The 22,333-nt window shown below is 52.1% G+C and overlaps 1 protein-coding gene across 1 annotated transcript in view; it reads right to left on the bottom strand.

Annotated features, from left to right (window-relative positions):
• HUNK (hormonally up-regulated Neu-associated kinase) overlaps positions 1-22,333 on the bottom strand; it is a 49,674-nt gene that overhangs the window by 11,891 nt on the left and 15,450 nt on the right. Inside the window, exons 6-9 of the mRNA XM_076053255.1 lie at positions 9,082-9,209; positions 7,826-7,949; positions 4,523-4,676; positions 2,232-2,391 (exon numbers count right to left, since the gene is read on the bottom strand). Coding sequence (XP_075909370.1) covers positions 2,232-2,391; positions 4,523-4,676; positions 7,826-7,949; positions 9,082-9,209 — 566 coding nt within the window. The remainder of the gene's footprint in view (positions 1-2,231; positions 2,392-4,522; positions 4,677-7,825; positions 7,950-9,081; positions 9,210-22,333) is intronic.

The raw sequence follows: 22,333 nt of genomic DNA, 5'->3' as shown, positions 1-22,333 counted from the left end.
GTGATCCCCGGCGTATTTTGATCGAGAGGACGTGGCACAGATGAATCCGATGAGCTTAAAAAGCTATTTTTTTTTTCAAACAGATGTTCCAGTTATGGGGCACGGAGTCAGAACGTGACAACAATAAACATTTTTTTTAAAAAATACGCGATAGTAGTCCATAGTATAGGAAAGGTAAACAAATAACTAAACAAAATATATACATATTCTTGGTTCTTTCGGTAAAGTCACGTAGAAGAGAAACAATAAAATAAAAATATACTATTTAAATAAAAATATATTATTTTATTGTTTCCCTTCTGCGTGACTTCACCAGACGAGGTAGTTAACATTTCCTAGCCACCGTGATGATGATGATTAGAGAGAGAAATGCAAACTCCGAATATACAGGCGTCAGGGTCGGGATCGAACCCACGACCTCCTGTGCACCTGGCGAGGTAGTTAACATCTCCTAGCAACCGTGATGATGATGAGAAAGAGAGAGACACGCAAACTCCAAATATACAGCAGCAGGCGTCAGGGTCGGGATCGAACCCACGACCTCCTGTGCACCAGGCGAGGTAGTTAACATCTCCTAGCCACCGTGATGATGATGAGAGACACGCAAACTCCAAATATACAGCAGCAGGCGTCAGGGTTGGGATCGGATCCACGACCTCCTGTGTACCAGGCGAGGTAGTTAACATCTCCTAGCCACCGTGGCCGTTCATCACAGAGGTACCTCTGAGATCCATTCTCTTTCAGTGCCCTCTGAGTGCAGCACTTTCCAACCTGCTCTACCGCATGAGAGCTATCGATGCTCACCGCACGGAACTCAACCCACGCCACAGATTGGCACGGTTGGCTACGTATGGTGCAAAAGAAGTCCAAGGGGCCGTCCATAAATGACGTCACGCGATTTTGGACGGTTTTTGACCCCCCCCCCTCGTCACACGGCGTTACAAAAAGTCAGACCACCCCTCAAATATGACGTCACAAAGCTGTGCCCCCCCCCCCCCCCAAAAAATTAAACGTGCTTCAAATCGCTTTAAACTATTGTCATTGTAGTGCGTATTTAATGTGGCGCTGCACTCTGATGTTGTAGGAGAAAACATTTATTAAAAAAGTCTATTTCATTAAGTAGAACGTGTTGCCTATATTTATTTAAAGTTGCGCATTTTGGTGTGACGTCACATTTCTCAAACCCCCCCCCCCCTCGTCACAAATGTCTGACCCCCCCCACCCCACTAGGTGCGTGACGTCATTTATGGAAGGCCCCCAATATACATAAATTAAAATTTTTAAACGATATTTTAATTTCAGATTTGAAGCTTTCGTGACTGCAAGGATCCATACTATATGGTTCTATTCGGTAAAGTCACGTTCATCATGCTAAGTCGGCCAATTAAATGCTAATTTTTATGCTAATTCCTTTGTCAAGGCACTTTAATTCCTCTCACACAGCTTAAAGGTCGCGGTCTGAGCTTGGCTGTGTTCACTCCAGCGCTGTCCTCGAGACAGTCTGGTCCCTTCACCTGATGAAGACCACTTGTGTTGTGGCCGAAACGTCGTGAATTTTTTTATTTTTATTTTTTGTTGTTTTATACTTTTACGTGACTTTACCGAATAGAACCAAAGAGTATGGATATTTTAATTCTCAAGAGCTGGAATTTGGCCGAATTAAGCCAAGCACTTTTAGAATATTTGGTTGCTGCTATAAATGTCCACACGACGATGACGATGGTGAGCCAATTCGTTGAGCTACCGCTTGCTACGTCACAGCTCAGTGGGGCCTTACCTGGTAAGAGTACAAAATTTCAGTTTTCAGTTTATTTTGGTATAGCCCCTGTGAGCCATTCGGCTCTTGAATCGGGTGCAACCACAACAAACACACAAAAAAACAAAAACACGAACAAGAAAACCATCTTAAAGTGACTATGTGTGACTGTGCAAACAGAAAATCTATGGAAAAAAAATCACCGTACACCAACGCTGTGTGCAAAAAATCCCAGTGGGATGCAAGTCAAACAACAACAACAACAACCACAAAAACTTACACCTGTATAGCAACGTTATTCAGGCGAAACTCATTGGCAAAATTGGCGAGGAGGTTACCACCACAGGTGAAGATCTAAACAATAAAACGTTACTAAAAAAAAATATATGTAAAACGTTGACTGATTTTGAAAAAAATATAATTAACATGAAAACATTGAAAACGTGCAGCTCTTGTCTCTCACGCACGCCGTCACCTCTGTCTGCATCAACGGCCACGAGGTGCTCAGTTCGAATTTCGTTCCTGCCGCCCGATTGGCTGCTGGGCGCGCGTGGCCGCTCTGCGATTGGCTGGGAGGGTCCTCCGGGGTCCACGGGGTCCCCATCAAAGACCGTCTTGTTCACCGTTTTCTCAGTCTGCAAGAACACGCGGTTGCAATTTAAACGCGCGCGCATTAATAGCGGGAGGTCTCGTGGTTGACTATATTCAATAATTAGGGGCCGTCCATAAATGACGTCACGCGATTTCTGACGATTTTTAACCCCCCCCCCTCCTCCTCGTCACACGGCGTCACAAAAAGTCAGACCCCCCTCAAATATGACGTCACAAAGCTCTGCCCCCCCCCCCAAATAATATAAAACATGCTTCAAATGGCTTTAAACTATTGTCATTGTAGTGCGTATTTATTGTGCTGCTGCACTCTGATGTTGTAGGAGAAAACATTTATTAAAAAGTCAATTTTATTAAGTAGAACGTGTCGTCTATATTTATTCAAAGTTGCGCATTTTGACGTGACGTCACATTTCTCAAACCCCCCACCCCCCCTCGTCACACATCGTCAAAAATGTCTGACCACCCCCCCCCCCCCAGGTGCGTGACGTCATTTATGGACGGCCCCTAATCAATAATGATATAATGATTATTCGCGATCCCGACAGATTTCAGAAGCCGAGCAGGTCTTGAGCCTGGATAGTGTTTGGATGGGTGAAACACCGGCGTGTTATAACAGGCGCTGTAGGCTGCGTGGGGCTACTCTGCGGACAGCAGATGGCGGTGCATCGTCAACGGAGGGCAGAGAAGCGACGCTCACAACAACGAGCGGATGGGGCTCAGCAAGCTGGCACAGTAGAAGGGTTTCAGCTGGCGGTGCATCAGCCGGTCACTTCAGTCAGCCAACCCGTGGCAACCTGCTGGGTCTGTACCCGTGACGTGTCGAAGGCAGCGAGCCTCCGACGCGTCACTGTGGCCCTCAAAGTGCACCGAGCCTGGCACACGTGCTGTGGTCGATGTCACAGGCACTCCGTCGTGCTGCTGTTGCGTTTGCGTGTACTGTCCACTATTCGCGTGTGTCTACTATTTTTTTTCTTTTTATCACGGTTCGCTGAGCAATTGGCCAGATGTTAACTCCATCGCCTGGTATACGGGAGATCGTGGGTTCGATCCCCACCCTGACGCCTGCTGCCGTCTCAATGATGGGACTTTGTAGGATGAACGTTGAGATTTATAAGGGGCACGGGGGTGAGCAACAAGGACTGAATTGGTCTACAATAAGGCAGGGCACTGATAAGGGATTGCCAGGTATGCACACATCGGGGTCACCGTCGCGAAGAGTCATTGTCGTCAACTCCACGTGACGGACGTGACAGGGCGGCCAGACGCACGGAACGGACCGGGGAGTTGACGATGTTTTAGTTGTCGGCATTTTCCCAAGGAGCGTAACGCTCCCCCGCCCGCCTCCACCGTGGATTACTCAACGTCACGAGGGTTTTCCCGAATCGCCCGAGGTTTATTCGAATGGGAATATTGGTCCCGTTGATAATGTTATCCACGATAGAGGTTTTTGGGTTAGATCGCGTAAATATGAGCCTGTCGTTAAACCCGCCACCACTCGACACAGCCAATTAGTAAGGTTTGTCACGTAAACAAAACGTGCCAATTTGTTACTATTTCAGCACAAACCCGTTGTGTGTTGGAGAGTAAACCCACTACAACGTTTACAATTATAGTGTAGTGTATAGTGTAGTATACTACTTCAGCACTAACCGGTTGTGTAGGAGAGTAAACTCACAATGCTTATAATTATAGTTTATAGTGTAGTGTGTAGTGTATAGTGTAGTATATAAGTTCAGCACAAACCGGTTGTGTGTTGGAGAGTAAACCCACTACAACATTTACAGTTATAGCGTAGTGTATAGTGTAGTACGCTAGTACAGCACTAACCGGTTGTGTGCTGGAGAGTAAACCCATAACATTTACAATTCTAGTACTGTGACGTTCCGCCGGTAATTACAACAACAACAACCAGCCTCATCAGGCGACAGCCAGAGAGTTGTGGAGAAACCCTCTTCCTGTTTTGTGATGTCACCAATCAGGTGCAAATGCCAGACTGGGGACAATGTAGTAATACAAATTACAATAGATATCCAATACTGGGTGGGTTATTCATAGGATAATCAACATACATAATGCGCACGCACTATCATATTATCATCATCATCATGAAGGAGACAACAGGAGGGAAATTCGGAGGCGGGAGTTGGGCTGTACCCTCGCCCTCCTACGCTCCCTCTGGCACAGCAGGAAGTAGGTGGTGAGCAACGCCCCGCTCTGATTGGCCGACACCGCTGCTGCCACCTCTGCGGGCCAGACGCCCATCGAGTCGGCCATGATGCGGAGCACGTGGGCGTCCAGAGGCTCCGGCCTAAGAACGGAAGGAGAGAGAACAACAACAACAACGACAACAACAACACAGCGGGCATCCCCGTCGGCACACCCGAGGGGGAATTTGCACGACGTTTCGACAGCTCTGAGCGACGACCGGCGAGGAAGATGCAGCGAGGAGCGAGGATCGTAAAGGCCCGAGGAGTAGCAGGGCATCGGTGGCATTGTGCGGAGTTTGACCTCTAATGTGGGGGCGGTGGGGCATGGGGTAGGGCTTTTGACCCTCGCATTAGGAATCCGTGGGTGTGCGTATATTACAATTTTTTTTTACTTCATCATAAGCTGCTGACGATGAATGAATCAAAGTGTCCCAGTTTGGGGAGGGTGGACTCGGGGTGGAGTGTCCTGGTGGGTGGACTCTGGGGGGGGGGGTGGAGTGTCCTGGTGGGTGGACTCTGGGGGTGGAGTGTCCTGGTGGGTGGACTCTGGGGGTGGAGTGTCCTGGTGGGTACCTGGAGGGTGGACACTGGGGGGATGGAGTGTCCTGGTGGGTACCTGGAGGGTGGACTCTGGGGGGGTGGAGTGTCTTGGTGGGTACCTGGAGGGTGGACTCTGGGGGGGTGGAGTGTCCTGGTGGGTACCTGGAGGGTGGAGTGTTCTGGTGGGTGGACTCTGGGGGGGTGGAGTGTCCTGGTGGGTACCTGGAGGGTGGACTCTGGGGGGGTGGAGTGTCCTGGTGGGTACCTGGAGGGTGGATTCTGGGAGTGGAGTGTTCTAGTGGGTACCTGGTGGGTGGACTCTGGGGGGGTGGAGTGTTCTAGTGGGTACCTGGTGGGTGGACTCTGGGGGGGTGGAGTGTCCTGGTGGGTGGACTCTGGGGGGGTGGAGTGTCCTGGTGGGTACCTGGAGGGTAGACTCTGGGGGGGTGGAGTGTCCTGGTGGGTGGACTCTGGGGGTGGAGTGTCCTGGAGGGTGAATTCTGGGGGTGGAGTGTCCTGGTGGTTACCTGGAGGGTGGACTCTGGGGGTGGAGTGTCCTGGTGGGTACCTGGAGGGTGGACTCTGGGGGTGGAGTGTCCTGGTGGGTACCTGGAGGGTCGACTCTGGGGGGGTGGAGTGTCCTGGTGGGTACCTGGAGGGTGGACACTGGGGGGGTGGAGTGGCCTGGTGGGTGGACTCTGGGGGTGGAGTGTCTTGGTGGGTACCTGGAGGGTGGACTCTCGGGGTGGAGTGTCCTGGTGGGTACCTGGAGGGTGGACTCTGGGGGTGGAGTGTCCTGGTGGGTACCTGGAGGGTCGACTCTGGGGGGGTGGAGTGTCCTGGTGGGTATCTGGAGGGTGGACACTGGGGGGGTGGAGTGGCCTGGTGGGTGGACTCTGGGGGTGGAGTGTCTTGGTGGGTACCTGGAGGGTGGACTCTCGGGGTGGAGTGTCCTGGTGGGTACCTGGAGGGTGGACTCTGGGGGTGGAGTGTCCTGGTGGGTACCTGGTGGGTGGACTCTGGGGGTGGAGTGTCTTGGTGGGTGGACTCTGGGGGTGGAGTGTCTTGGAGGGTACCTGGTGGGTAGACTTTGGGGGTGGAGTGTCTTGGTGGGTGGACTCTGGGGATGGAGTGTCCTGGTGGGTACCTGGTGGGTGGACTCTGGGGGGGTGGAGTGTCCTGGTGGGTACCTGGAGGGTGGACACTGGGGGTGGAGTGTCCTGGTGGGTACCTGGAGGGTGGAATCTGGGGGGGTGGAGTGTCCTGGTGGGTACCTGGTGGGTGGACTCTGGGGGTGGAGTGTCCTGGTGGGTACCTGGAGGGTGGACTCTGGGGGGGTGGAGTGTCCTGGTGGGTACCTGGAGGGTGGACACTGGGGGTGGAGTGTCCTGGTGGGTACCTGGTGGGTGGACTCTGGGGGTGGAGTGTCCTGGTGTCTACCTGGAGGGTGGACTCTCGGGGTGGAGTGTCCTGGTGGGTACCTGGAGGGTGGACTCTGGGGGTGGAGTGTCCTGGTGGGTACCTGGAGGGTGGACTCTGGGGGGGTGGAGTGTCCTGGTGGGTACCTGGAGGGTGGACACTGGGGGTGGAGTGTCCTGGTGGGTGGACTCTGGGGGTGGAGTGTCCTGGTGGGTACCTGGAGGGTGGATTCTGGGGGGGTGGAGTGTCCTGGTGGGTACCTGGTGGGTGGACTTTGGGGGGGTGGAGTGTCCTGGTGGGTGGACTCTGGGGGTGGAGTGTCCTGGTGGGTACCTGGAGGGTGGACTCTGGGGGGGTGGAGTGTCCTGGTGGGTACCTGGAGGGTGGAAACTTGGGGTGAAGTGTCCTGGTGTCTACCTGGAGGGTGGACACTGGGGGTGGAGTGTCGTGGTGGGTACCTGGAGGGTGGACTCTGGAGGGGTGGAGTGTCCTGGTGGGTGGACTCTGGGGGGGTCGAGTGTCCTGGTGGGTGGACTCTGATGGTGGAGTGTCTTGGTGGGTACCTGGTGGGTGGACTCTGGGGGGTGGAGTGTCTTATTGGGTACCTGGAGGGTGGACTCTGGGGGGATGGACTCTGGGGGTGGAGTGTCCTGGTGGGTACCTGGAGGGTGGACTCTGGGGGGGTGGAGTGTCCTGGTGGGTGGACTCTGGGGGGTGGAGTATCCTGGTGGGTACCTGGTGGGTGGACACTGGGGGTGGAGTGTCCTGGTGGGTACCTGGAGGGTGGACTCTAGGGGGTGGACTCTGGGGGTGAAGTGTCCTGGTGGGTACCTGGAGGGTGGACTCTGGGGGTGGAGTGTCCTGGTGGGTACCTGGTGGGTGGACACTGGGGGTGGAGTGTCCTGGTGTCTACCTGGAGGGTGGACTCTGGGGGGGTGGACTCTGGGGGTGGAGTGTCCTGGTGGGTACCTGGAGGGTGGACTCTGGGGGGGTGGACTCTGGGGGTGGAGTGTCCTGGTGGGTACCTGGAGGGTGGACACTAGGGGTGGAGTGTCCTGGTGGGTACCTGGAGGGTGGACTCTGGGGGGGTGGACTCTGGGGGTGGAGTGTCCTGGTGGGTACCTGGAGGGTGGACACTGGGGGTGGAGTGTCCTGGTGGGTACCTGGAGGGTGGACTCTGGGGGGTAGAGTGTCCCGGTGGGTACCTGGAGGGTGGACTCTGGGGGGGTGGAGTGTCCTGGTGGGTACCTGGAGGGTGGACTCTGGGGGGGTGGAGTGTCCTGGTGGGTACCTGGAGGGTGGACTCTGGGGGGGTGGAGTGTCCTGGTGGAGCCAGGCGTCCGTGAGGGCCTCGCGGGCCGAGGGCCGCAATGCCGGGTCCGGATTGAGCAGCGACTTCGTGAAACGGACAGCGTCTGAGTGGACATCAACAACAACATCGACATCTCTGAGTGGACATCAACAACAACATCGACAACAACAAAATCAACAACAACATCGACAAAAAACATCAACAACACCATCTTCGAGTGAACAACAATAACATCAACATCTCTGAGTTGACAACAACATCACCACAACAACAACAACAACATCACCTTCTCTGAGTGGACATCAACAACAACATCAACAACATCACCATCTCTGAGTGGACATCAACAACATCACCATCTCTCAGTGGACATCAACAACAACATCAACATCTCTGAGTGGACATCAACAACAACATCGACAACAACAAAATCAACAACAACATCGACAACAACATCAACAACACCATCTTCGAGTGGACAACAACATCAACATCTCTGAGTTGACAACATCACCATCTCTGACTGGACATCAACAACAACATCAACAACATCACCATCTCTGAGTGGACATCAACAACAACATCAACAACATCACTATCTCTCAGTGGACATCAACAACAACATCAACATCTCTGAGTGGACATTAACAACAACGAGTATTTTGGGCCACATATGATAGCTCAACAAAGTGGCCTATCACGTGCACATTTATCTAAACGTGGAGGTGAAAAACCAGAGGTCCCGGAGAAAAAATCCACGCAACCAAGGGGAGAGAGAGACACAAATTCCAAATATACAGCAGCAGGCGTCAGGGTCGGGATCGAACCCGCGACCTCCTGTATACCAGGCGAGGTAGTTAACATCTCCTAGCCACCGTGATGATGATGAGAGAGAGACACGCAAACTCCAAATATACAGCAGCAGGCATCAGGGTCAGAATCGAACCAACGACCTCCAGCATCCCAGGCGAGGTAGTTAACATCTCCTAGCCACCGTAGCGTCCCTTAAATTCCCTTGCCACAGGCAGTGAAACAACAGCAAAAAAAAGCAGTCCCAGGTCGCGTCAAGACAACACGCAGCCCCTCAACACAATGAATTGCACGTCAACGTTGAGCGATCGACGGCATCGCCAAGGAATCAAACGTGCAAATCACCCACCGTGTCCACCACCACCACCACCACCACCTCCCTCCCCTGGGTCGAGTCGGCCCTTAAACGCGCTCGCGAGTGCTACCTGCGGACAGGTGAGCGGGGATGGGGCTCATGCCGTCGGTGAGGATCTTGGTGAGCAGCGCCCTGATGTTGAAGGGCTCCACGGTGAACGGCAGCGTCCCGGTGAGCATCACGAACAGGCTCACTCCGCTGCGCGGCGGAGACAAGGGGCGACAAGGGGACAGAGTCGCCGGCGGCCGCTGGGGACCGACTGCTATGCCGAGGGTTACTTTATATTTTGTTGCCGCAACGGCCGAGGTCAGGCGCAGGGCGGCAGCTTCCCCGCGTCGCGTCCGGGCCGGGTCAAGCCACGAGGTGCCAGGAGCAGGAGCGGGAGTCGCCTTTGTCTCCCCAAAGCCGGCCCGGGCGAGTGACCCTATAGGTCTCCGTGTGACCTTATAGGTCTCCGTGTGACCCTATAGGTCTCTATGTGATCCTGTGGGTCTCTGTGTGAGTCCATCGGTCTCTATATGAGCCTGTGGGTCTCTGTGTGAGTCTGCGGGCTCTGTGGGAGTCTATGAGTCTACTAGTCTCTGTGTGAGTCTACGGGTCTCTGTGGGAGTTTATGAGTCTACGTGTCTCTATGTGAGTCTATGGGTCTCTATGTGAGTCTATGGGTCTCTATGTGAGCCTACGGGTCTCTGTGTGAGTCTACGGGTCTCTGTGTGAGTCTAGGGGTCTCTGTGTGAGTCTACGGGTCTCTGTGTGAGTCTATGGGTCTCTGTGTGAGTCTGCGGGCTCTGTGGGAGTTTATGAGTCTACTAGTCACTGTGTGAGCCTACGGGTCTTTGTGTGAGTCTACGGGTCTCTGTGTGAGTCTACGGGTCTCTGTGTGAGTCTAGGGGTCTCTGCGTGAGACTACGGGCCTCTGTGTGAGTCTAGGGGTCTCTGTGTGAGTTTACAGGTGTCTGTGTGAGTCTACGGGTCTTTGTGTGAGTCTACGGGTCATTGTGTGAGTCTACGGGTCTCTATGTGATCCTAGGGTTCTCTGGGTGAGCCTACGGGTCTTTGTGTGAGTCTACGGGTCTCTGTGTGAGTCTAGGGGTCTGTGTGCGACTACGGGTCTCTATGTGCGCCTACAGGTCTCTGTGTGAGACTACGGGTCTCTATGTGAGTATACGGGTCTCTATGTGAGTATATGGGTCTCTGTGGGAGTCTATGAGTCTACGGGGCTCTGTGTGAGTCTACGAGTCTCCGTGTGAGCATACTGGTCTATGTGTGAATCTACGGGTCTCTGCGTGTGAGCCTACGGGTCTCTGTGTGAGTTTATGGGCTTTGTGTGAGTCTATGCATCTCTATGTGAGTCTACGAGTCTTTGTGTGAGTCTACAAGTCTACGTGTGAGTCTACGAGGTCTCTGTGTGAGTCTACGCGTTTCTACGTGAGTCTATATGTGAGTATACGGGTCTCCGTGTGAGTCTACGGGTCTCTGTGTGAGTCTACCGGTCTCTGTGTGAGTCTACGGGCCTCTGTGTGAGTTTGTGGTCTCTACATGAGTCTGTGAGTCTACTGGTCTCTGTGTGAGTCTACGCGTCTCTACGTGAGTCTACGAGTCTCTATGTGAGTTTACGGGTCTCCGTGTGAGTCTACGGGTCTCTGTGTGAGTCTACCGGTCTCTGTTTGAGTCTACGGGCCTCTGTGTGAGTTTGTGGTCTTTACGTGAGTCTGTGAGTCTACTGGTATCTGTGTGAGTCTACGTGTCTCTACGTGAGTCTACGAGTTTCTATGTGAGTTTACGGTTCTCCGTGTGAGTCTACGGGTCTCTGTGTGAGTCTACCGGTCTCTGTTTGAGTTTACGGGCCTCTGTGTGACTTTGTGGTCTCTACGTGAGTCTGTGAGTCTACTGGTCTCTGTGTGAGTCTACGCGTCTCTACGTGAGTCTACGAGTCTCTATGTGAGTTTACCGGTCTCCGTGTGAGTCTACGGGTCTCTGTGTGAGTCTACCGGTCTCTGTGTGAGTCTACGGGCCTCTGTGTGAGTTTGTGGTCTCTACGTGAGTCTGTGAGTCTACTGGTCTCTGTGTGAGTCTACGCGTCTCTACGTGAGTCTACGAGTCTCTATGTGAGTTTACGGGTCTCCGTGTGAGTCTACGGGTCTCTGTGTGAGTCTACCGGTCTCTGTGTGAGTCTACGGGCCTCTGTGTGAGTTTGTGGTCTCTACGTGAGTCTGTGAATCTACTGGTATCTGTGTGAGTCTACGCGTTTCTACGTGAGTCTACGAGTCTCTGTGTGAGTTTACGCATCTCCGTGTGAGTCTACGGGTCTCCGTGTGAGGACCCCGGTTTAACCACTGCCAGCGGCTGAGACCCGGATTGGAACCCTGACTCTGAGCGGTGCCAGCCGAGTGCCTCCGCCATCTCCCAGTGGTCGAACCACCCCCTGGGCTGCAGCCGCCGTGGTTCTGTTGTGTGCGGACGAATGTTTACGAGAGACCAAACAAAGACAAAGGTCCCCCGTGTAGCCTTAACAGACTGTTGGGGCAAGTGCTGCTAGCGAGTAGCACCTAAACAAAGACAAAGGTCCCCCGTGTAGCCTTAACAGACAGTTGGGGCAAGTGCTGCTAGCGAGTAGCACTTAAACAAAGACAAAGTTCCCCCGTGTAGCCTTAACAGACTGTTGGGGCAAGTGCTGCTAGCGAGCACCTACGAAGGCCAAAATGACACGCGATGGGGTGGGTGGCCAGCACCACGCCCGGCCGCCTTTGTCTCCCCAGTGGCGACGTTTGCACACCTCACCAGGTACTCATTTTGAGGCCGAGTCGACCTAAGCGGGTGGCCCAGGCCCGGTTAAAATAATCCCCGCTGGGTGCTGGCCGTGAGCGGGAATCGACCCCGGGTCGCCGGGTTCGAAGCGCGGCGTAGCGCTCACCGCTGCACCACCGCTCCCCGCACAACAGAGACCCCCCCCCACACTCACACTGCGAGCCAATGATTAAACAGATTTCATTAAAACAAAAAAAACTTCGACCTGCCCAGACTAGCAGCGCCATCAATCATTATCTCGTTAACGCAGCTCGCAGCTGATTTATGAGCAGTGTGTATTCTTATTGTTGCTGCTGCTGCTGCTTTTATGCGCGAACGTGGTCATTAAATTGGAAGACGTAGCGGGCGGTCCAGCACCGGCTAAACATTTCGCCACTGATGTTCGCCGTGAGCGGGAGTGTAAACAGTGCAGCGCAGTGCGCTAACCACTGCGCCACCACTCCCCGTATCTTTGTGGTGCTTGCTTACGGGGAGCGTAAGCAAGCACAATAGACTGTTGGGGCAAGTGCCGTTAGCCAGTAGCACCTACACAGACAAAGTTCCCCCGTATGGGGCCGTCCATAAATGACGTCACGCGCCTAGGGGGGGGGGGGGGTGGTCAGATATTTGTGACGTTCTGCTTAATTAAATTGACTTTTTAATAAATGTTTTTTTCCTACAACATCAGAGTGCAGCGCCATATTAAATACGCACAACAATGACAGTAGTTTTAAATGGAAATATGGTTGAAATGGAAATATGGTTTTGGGAGGGGCAGAGCTTTGTGACGTCATATTTGAGGGGGGGGGTCTGACTTTTTGTTACGCCGTGTGACGAGGGGGGGGGGGTCAAAAATCGTCCAAAATCGCGTGACGTCATTTATGGACACACCCAGATCACCACACACACACAGATTACCACATACACACACAGGTCACACACACAGATCACCACACACACACCCAGATCACCACACACACACACACAGGTCACACACACAGATCACCACACACACACCCAGATCACCACACACACACACAGGTCACACACACAGATCACCACACACACACAGATCACCACACACACACACAGGTCACACACACAGATCACCACACACACACCCAGATCACCACACACACACACACAGGTCACACACACACACACACAGATCACCACACACATACACACAGATCACCACACACACACACACAGATCACCACACACACACACACAGATCACCACACACACACAGAGATCACCACACATACACACAGATCACCACACACACACACATCACCACACACACACACAGATCACCACACACACACACAGATCACCACACACACAGAGATCACCACACATACACACACAGGTCACCACACACACATATCACCACACACACACACACAGATCACCACACACACACACAGATCACCACACATACACACACAGGTCACCACACACACATATCACCACACACACACACACATCACCACACACACACACATCACCACACACACACATATCACCACACACACACAGCTCACCACACACACACACACAGATCACCACACACACAGATCACCACACACACATAGATCACCACACACACACAGGTCACCACACACACACACATCACCACACACACACACAGGTCACCACACACACACACATCACCACACAACTCGCACGCTCCCTAGCTCCGAGTTAATTAAAACCTCGCCAGCCGCGTGACTCCGACACGCTGGCCACAGCACCAAGGAGACGACACTGCTGCTGCTGCTCGTGGCTCACCACGCACGGCCTCCTCCTGCTGCTGCTGCTGCTCGTGGCTCACCACGCACGGCCTGCTGCTGCAGCTGCTGCTGCAGCTCGTGGCTCACCACGCACGGCCTCCTGCTGCTGCTGCTGCAGCTGCTCGTGGCTCACCACGCACGGCCTCCTGCTGCTGCTGCTGCTGCTCGTGGCTCACCACGCACGGCCTCTTGCTGCTGCTGCAGCTGCTGCTCGTGGCTCACCACGCACGGCCTCCTGCTGCTGCTGCTGCTCGTGGCTCACCACGCACGGCCTCCTGCTGCTGCTGATGCTGCCGCTGCTTCATTGTCACCGATGGGGCAACATCATTGGGCATTCCCCCGGGCAGCAGCGGTAATCGCTGACATAGCACGCGTGTGTGTGGTGGCGGAGGTGGTGGTAGCGGTGGAAGTGGTGGTGGTGGAAGCGGTAATAGTGGTGGTAGCGGTGGTGGTGGTAGTGGCCAGGGCCAGATCACGGTCCCGTGAGGTCCCTGGTCACGTGTCTTTCTTGCCTTCTTCCTCGCAAAATCATCCGCTTGACGGTCAAAATCTCGCTGTCTGACAAGGTCTGACACTATTGGCATAAGTGACAATGAGCTGAGACGCGTTTGGCAACGCGCTACTCCGCAGCTATTTTTTTTATTCTGCCTAAAAGGGGCAAATGTCCGCTCACCCTGGCAGTTTGTCAATGGCGAAGTTAGAAAAATCCGAAGTGCCACGAAAACATTGGGGAACGCTGACTGCAGATTAAGTTGCCTGCAACGTCTCAAGCAATGTAGTTGGGCACTTCTCACCCTCAGAGTCGGACATGAAAGACTTGAATTGGATGAGTTAATTGGCAAAGTTCATGTCCAGGTCTGATTGATATGCAGCGGAGAGTGCATTTACCTTTTCCACTATGACATCACTCTTAGACACCTGATCTGACATGAATAGAACTCTAAAGAGACTGGTCAAATGCTTGTAAGCATCCAAGCGATGTTCAAGGCATGCCACTAGCTGATCAATGACCACATTAAATGTTTCTCTTATGAACTTCTCCCTCCCCTCCAGTGTCACACCTGGCTCTGAGCTCTCATCTGCAAATGTTTTGTGTTTCCTGTTTCACTGAAGATCGTGCTTATATGACTGAGAGAGAACCTGTCACATTTAAGGCTGCCCTTTCAAAAGCCTCAAACTGGTCTCGCTGTCACGCCACAAAATCCCTCAACGGAGACAAAATCTGCGCTGCTACAGAGATGTCAATGTCACTTTTCTGTAGGCGCATGCTTGTAGCGTGGAACGGGTCAAGTGTGACGTCCCAGAAATGTGCCATGAACACCATCCCTAAGGTGTCCAATTTAGCACATAGTCCAGCGGCCTCAATTCGAGTATCTCTTTTCTCATTACCATCATTGCACATACCACCCAAGGCCTCTCGAATGTGGGTGTAATTTCTCCACAGTGCCTTGGTTGACTCTGCCCGAGCACTCCACCGAGTACTGGACAACGATTTTAATGTCAGTCTGACATCTGTCTTCCAAAAGACTTTCCCCCATCTGTGTGTGGATGAAGAGCAAAATGTGTACAGTGACTGCAACATGTAAAAAAAACTCGTCAGCTTCTGGGCTACTGCCGTCTAAGATGTTAACACCAACTAAGTTAAGTGAATGCGCTGCGCAAGGCACACACTCTATCAGAGGGTTTTTTTTGTTTCAGACGGGCCTGTAGCTCATTGTGTTTTTCTGACACGTTGCTTGCATTGTCATATGACTGACCTCTACAGTTTGAGAGGTCCAACCCAAGGCCCTCCACCATCACAGTCTGATAAACTTTTACCGGTGTGGCTCTCAATGGGCTCAAAGCCCAGGAATCGCTCCACCACATTCCCGCTGCTGTTAACAAACCGGAATATGAACGTCAATTGGTCCACCTGTGACAGGTCTGGGGTGGAGTTAACAATTATTGAAAAATATTTGGCATCCCGAATCTCATCTGCTCTTGTTTGGCGAGTTTTCTGACCCATTAGCTCAATGAGTTATTCACACTTTGTCGATGACAAATAGGACACCGTGCCTCTTCCTTTTCCACCAAACTTTTTAATATGTTCAGCTAAGAATGGGTCAAATTGTGATTACAATTCTAGGATGCCAAGGAAATAACCGTTATGGGTTGACCCAAACCCTTCATCATTTCCCCTAAACGCAAGTCCTCTTTCGCCCAAGAACTTGATCACTGCTGCAACTCGTTTCGAAATGTCCCTCCAGTATTTACGTTCGCCATCAAGTTGCTGCACGAGATCTGCATCTATAGCACTGCCCTTTGTCCGCTGGTGCAAGGCAAGCACGCGTGATGGTTTTTGAAAGAAGTTAGCAATGAGTGGAACACTTTGAAGTAAAACTTCCTCTCTTGCCTCCTCGTCTTTTTTGGCTTTCCTTTTGGAAGCACCGCGATTCCAACGTTTGCGGTCCATATTTCAGGACTAGCATGCCATTTATATGAATATATTTATAGCATATATCGATTCTTATTAAATAATAATTGAATTAATATATATTAATAATGGCAACACCCTTCAAATACTGTTGTTAGAAAACACAATCAAGTGGTAGTATTTTATAGTCTACTTGTACTTAAAGGCAGCTTTGAATAGAAAAAAGAAAAAAATAGAAAATCACGTAAAAAAATAACCCTTTGAAAAGGCTGTTAGAACATAGCCCTTAGGAGGGATTGTTGAAATAGCCTTTAAACAGGCTGTTGTTTTAGAATAAGATGAAAAAGTCTCTGAATATATGACTGTGGTGTACACCAAGCAAGAAAACAGGCATCTGTCTGTGGCTTTTCCTACCAAGTAATGTTGTATATACCTGCCTAACACACAGAGAATTATGTTGCATGAAATTCAAAAGATAACTTTTTTGTTTTTCATTGGCTGAACAACCAACAAAGGTTTCTGATAAGTCGGTGAAATTACTTGGTGGAGACTATGCACGTAGGCCACACCCCATCGATGGGGAGGGGCCACACCCCATAGGCCACACCCCATCGATGGGGAGGGGCCACACCCCATAGGCCACACCCCATCGATGGGGAAGGGCCACACCCCATAGGCCACACCCCATCGATGGGGAGGGGCCACACCCCATAGGCCACACCCCATCGATGGGGAGGGGCCACACCCCATAGGCCACACCCCATCGATGGGGAAGGGCCACACACCATAGGCCACACCCCATCGATGGGGAGGGGACAAAAAGCCTCATTAAGAGCTGTCAACAATTTGCATGTCAACGTGAGCATTGTCCCCTTCCGTGGATCTAAAAACAGACGGTCTATGGAAAAAATGAATGGGGTTTTCCTTAATCTTTCAGTATGGATTGGGTCTCATATATATGTGTAACGGTGCTATTGAGACGTACGGGGCGATTGTCATATCCCTAGCCGGCGCCTTCGGGGGGGGGAGGGGGATGTTTGGATCCCAACGGGTGGGGGCTGAGGGGTGTCCTAGGATCCCACAGAACCCTGCCCCTCGGTAGGGAATTAGATAAAAGACGGGGACCCAGGGGAGAGAGGGGATCTTCAACAAGCCGAAGCCAGAAGAACCAGTTGAAGATCGAAGTTCAGCTAGCTAGACACCCTGGGACTCCTCTGACCCGTTGCCCTTGTAAGGGCCAGGCAGAGCAAGCCAGTGGTTCGACCCCAGAGCCTCAGAGCCCGACGTCCTTTTAAGGGCCGGGTCCGTGTGGCTGGTGGTGGAGACCTGCGCCTTGACTGGGCCAGGTCAGCTAGCCTCCCTTAGAAGAGGGCCGAGGCATAGCTGGGGAGCAGGCGAAGTTTAGCTGGTGAATACCTCCCCTGAGAGCAACGGGTGGAGAGGCCTGTTACCTCTTCGGGTGCGAAGCTGTAACGGGGGTTTAAGGGTTAATAAACGGTGTCGTCTCTACATCGTCTCCGAGTCCCAGCAAGTCACTACATATGCGTTAGTGTATGAAAACATATAGCTTTTGGCATATTTTTTCATGTTTCACAAAACCACGGTGTATTTTGAACAATTTATTTGTCAACGGCTAACTAAGCTCTCAATTAGAAACAAGATGGCGCCGATGATGGCAGCCTCGGCCGGTTGGTGCGCCCTGTTTTGTCCAGTTTTGTCTTGAGAGGGGTCTGCTGTTCAACACACCCGTGCTGGTGAGAGAGGCCTGCTGTTCGGCACACCTGTGCTGGTGAGAGGGGCCTGCTGTTCATCACACCCGTGCTGTTGAGAGGGGCCTGCTGTTCAACACACCCGTGCTGGTGAGAGAGGCCTGCTGCTCAGCACACCCGTGCTGGTGAGAGGGGCCTGCTGTTCAGCACACCCGTGCTGGTGAGAGGGGCCTGCTGTTCAGCACACCTGTGCTGGTGAGAGAGGCCTGCTGTTGAGGGGCCTGCTGTTCAGCACACCCGTGCTGGTGAGAGAGGCCTGCTGTTCAGCACACCCGTGTTGAGGGGCCTACTGTTCAGCACACCCGTGCTGGTGAGAGGGGCCTGCTGTTCATCACACCCGTGTTGGTGAGAGGGGCCTGCTGTTCAGCACACCCGTGCTGGTGAGAGGGTCCTGCTGTTCAACACACCCGTGCTGGTGAGAGAGGCCTACTGTTCATCACACCCGTGCTGGTGAGAGGGGCCTGCTGTTCAACACACCCATGCTGGTGAGAGAGGCCTACTGTTCATCACACCTGTGCTGGTGAGAGAGGCCTGCTTGTCATCACACTTGTGCTGGTGAGAGAGGCCTGCTGTTCATCACACCCGTGTTGGTGAGAGAGGCCTGCTGTTCATCACACCCGTGTTGGTGAGAGGGGCCTGCTGTTCAACACACCCGTGCTGGTGAGAGAGGCCTACTGTTCATCACACCCGTGCTGGTGAGAGGGGCCTACTGTTCATCACACCCGTGCTGGTGAGAGGGGCCTGCTGTTCAACACACCCGTGTTGGTGAGAGGAGCCTACTGTTCATCACACCAGTGCTGGTGAGAGAGTCCTGCTGTTCAGCACACTCGTGCTGGTGCGAAGATGGCGCCGATGATGGTAGCCTCAGCCGGTCGGTGCGCCCTGTTTTGTCTTGTTTTGTCTGTAAAATCAGTGTTTTGCCAAGATTTTCGGAGTTCTCTAACAAGAGACGAACTTTTATATATCAGGGAAACAACTCCTGTGGATTTAATTCCTACTTTTCTGCTTCCAGCGGCAGAATTAGTAGGCTTTCTAGTCAATGCCGCGCTAGGCTTTGCTCAAGCAGCGAAACGCCGCCCAAGGGGTAAACGGTCGGGGGCTCTCGTACGGCTACGCAGACGCGGGATCCGAACAGTGCTTCCGAGCTTTTTCCTCCAACGTACGTTCACTGTACAACAAAATGGATGAACTTCAGCTACTGATGGTAAAAAACAAAGACTTTCTTTCATCTTCTGTTTTGTGCTTCACGGAGACATGGCTGTGTGATTTGATTCTGGACACTTCGCTACAACTAGCAGGATTCCATCTTGTAAGATCGGATCGTGACATAGCACTCTCCGGTAAGACGAAAGGCGGTGGTATTTGTTTTTACATTAACAGTGGCTGGTGTGTAGATGTCACAGTGATTCTGCAACATTGTTCTCCACTCCTTGAATCAATTTTTATAACCTGTAAACCGTTTTACTCGCCTCGCGAGTTCGCATCGCTCATTTTGGTCGGAGTTTATTTACCGCTTTGTCCTCAGGTTAAAGAGGCCCAACGCATGCTCGCCGATCAGATTCTGAGTGTGGAGCGAGCAAATCCAGATTCGTTGGTTATCGTACTTTAACAAAGGTAATCTCAGCCACGAACTCCCCAAATACATACAATTCATTAAATGCCCAACCAGAGAAGGGAACACTCTGGATCACTGCTACACTAAAGTCAGTAGAGCCTACCACGCCATCCCCCGAGCAGCACTAGGACACTCTGACCATGCCATGGTCCACCTGATTCCTGCATACAGGCAGAAACTAAAACTCTGTAAACCTCCTGTGAGGACATCTAAACAGTGGACCAGTGAGGCTGTGGAAGATTTGCGGGCGTGCTTAGACTGTACTGACTGGGATATGTTCACGACTGCTACCAATAGTCTGGATGAACTCACAGAGGCTGTGACGTCCTACATCAGCTTCTGTGAGGACTGCTGTATCCCAACACGTACCAGGGTGAACTTTAACAACAACAATAAGCCCTGGTTATCAGCAAAGCTCAGAAGGTTGAGGTTGGAGAAGGAGGAAGCGTTTAGGAGTGGGGATAGAGACAGATTCAAGGAGTCGAAGAACAGGTTTAGCAAAGCGGTGAGAGAGGCTAAACGACTGTACTCAGAGAGACTAAAACACCAGTTCTCTACTAACGACGCTGCTTCTGTCTGGAGAGGGCTCAGGCAGATCACCAACTACAAACCCAGAGCCCCCCACACCACTAACGACTCCCGCCTAGCCAACGACCTGAACGAGTTCTACTGTAGATTTGAAAGACAATTGGACTGTCCTGAACCACCCCTTCCCACCCAAGAGGCCCCATCCCCCACCCATACTACAGAGACGACTCTCTCCTTTCAGGAGGGAGAAGTTAATAGACTTTTCAAGAGGCAGAAACCACGCAAAGCAGCCGGGCCGGACTCTGTCTCTCCAGCCACCCTCAGGCACTGCGCTGACCAGCTGTCTCCAGTGTTCACCAACATCTTTAACACCTCCCTGGAGACATGCCATGTACCAGCCTGTCTCAAGTCCTCCACCATCATCCCTGTGCCCAAAAAGCTAAGGCCAACAGGACTAAATGATTACAGACCGGTCGCCCTTACATCTGTGGTAATTAATTCTTTTGAGCGCCTGGTCCTGGCACACCTCAAAGCCATCACAGACCCTCTCCTGGACCCCCTTCAGTTTGCCTACAGAGATAACAGGTCTGTGGACGACGCAGTTAACGTGGCCCTCCACTTCACCCTACAGCATCTGGACGCCCCAGCATTCTACGCCAGGATCCTGTTTGTGGACTTCAGCTCTGCCTTCAACACCATCATCCCTGCCCTGCTTCAGGACAAGCTCTTCCAGCTGAACGTGCCCTACTCCACCTGCAGGTGGATCGCAGACTTCATGTCTGACAGGAAGCAGTGCGTTAAGCTGGGAACACAAGTCTCTGACTCCAGGTCCATCAGCACCGGAACTCCTCAGGGCTGCGTCCTTTCCCCACTGCTATTCTCCCTGTATACCAACAGCTGCACCTCCAATCATCTGTCCGTCAAACTCTTGAAGTTTGCGGACGACACCACCCTCATTGGGCTGATCTCTGGTGGGGATGAGTCTGACTCTAGGTGGGAAGCTGACAACCTGGTGACCTGGTGTAGCCAGAACAACTTAGAGCTAAATGCTCTAAAGACAGTTGAGATGGTTGTGGACTTCAGGAAGAATACAGCCCCACTCACCCCCATCACCCTGTTAGACTCCCCAGTCAAAATTGTAGAGTCCTTCAGCTTCCTGGGCACTATTCTCTCCCGGGACCTCAAGTGGGAACTGAACATCAGCTCCCTCACCAAGAGAGCTCAACAGAGGATGTACTTTCTACGGCAGCTGAAGAAAATCAACCTGCCCAAGACAATGATGGTGCAATTCTATACAGCGATCATTGAATCCATCCTCACCTCCTCCATAACTGTCTGGTACGCTGCTGCCACTGCCAAGGACAAGAGCAGACTGCAGCGTATCATCCATACTGCTGAGAAGGTAATTGCCTGCAATCTACCAACCCTCGAGGACCTGCACACGACAAGGACCGCGAGGCGAGCGAGGAAGATTGTGGCCGATTCCTCCCACCCTGGACACTCTCTGTTTCAGCTACTCCCCTCCGGCAGAAGGCTTCGGTCCATCAGGACCAAAACCTCACACCATAAAACAGTTTCTTCCCATCTGCTGCTGGCCTGTTAAACAAGACCAAGGGCTTACACTGATTTTAACATTTTATCTACATAATGACACCTTGCCGACATTAACTATGTTAACCTATTTGTATTTTTTATTTTTAAATTATATCTTAAACCTATTTTATATTCGATATTTATTCAATTTTATATACTTCAGCCCCTTGGTGTTAGTTAGACTTTTAACCCTTATTATTATAGTAAGACTTGTTTAAAACTTATTTAAGATTTTAGATTCCTATATGTTGAATGTATGCACCATCCTGCCAAAGTAAATTCCGTGTCGGTGTGAACTTTCATGGCGAATAAAACCCTTTCTGATTCTGATTCTGAATAAACGACGAGCCCTCGGTCTCCCTAGCTGGCTATATACAGTGCAGCTAATTTGGTTGTAAGGCCAGCTACCTGGCAAAAATGGCAGCTAGCTAACTAATTTATGTTAACATGCTGAATCATATGGGCAGTTAGCTCGGGAAAATGGGCAGCTAGCTAAAGTAAAGGGATAGCTAGCTACGGTAAGTCAAATAACGAATGGCTTGCCATAATATGACGCCCTTCAAAATGTCCTGTTATGCAGAATTAACTGACTTGTTGGTGAATATTGTATCTTGTCACAGCGTATTGTAGCGTGCCAGCCAGTGGCTCAGTTGTACAGAAGCACCGCACTCTCCGAGAGCCTCTCGTTCTCAGCATGCACTGCGTGTACCAAGGGGCCCCAGGTGGTACGCTCGATGTGTGCACCCAGGGGCCTGGGGCCACTAGTGGTCAACTCACACTGTGAGTACCCAGGGGCCTGGGGGCCCTAGTGGTCAACTCAC

This window comes from Petromyzon marinus, chromosome 60, assembly GCF_048934315.1.
Source record: "Petromyzon marinus isolate PM22_M1 ecotype Great Lakes invasive population chromosome 60, UKy_Petmar_22M1.pri1.0, whole genome shotgun sequence".
NCBI classification, from domain to species: Eukaryota; Metazoa; Chordata; class Hyperoartia; order Petromyzontiformes; family Petromyzontidae; genus Petromyzon; species Petromyzon marinus.
The sequence above is the reverse complement of the archived record's forward strand: the minus strand, read 5'-3'. Positions and strand labels throughout refer to the sequence as shown.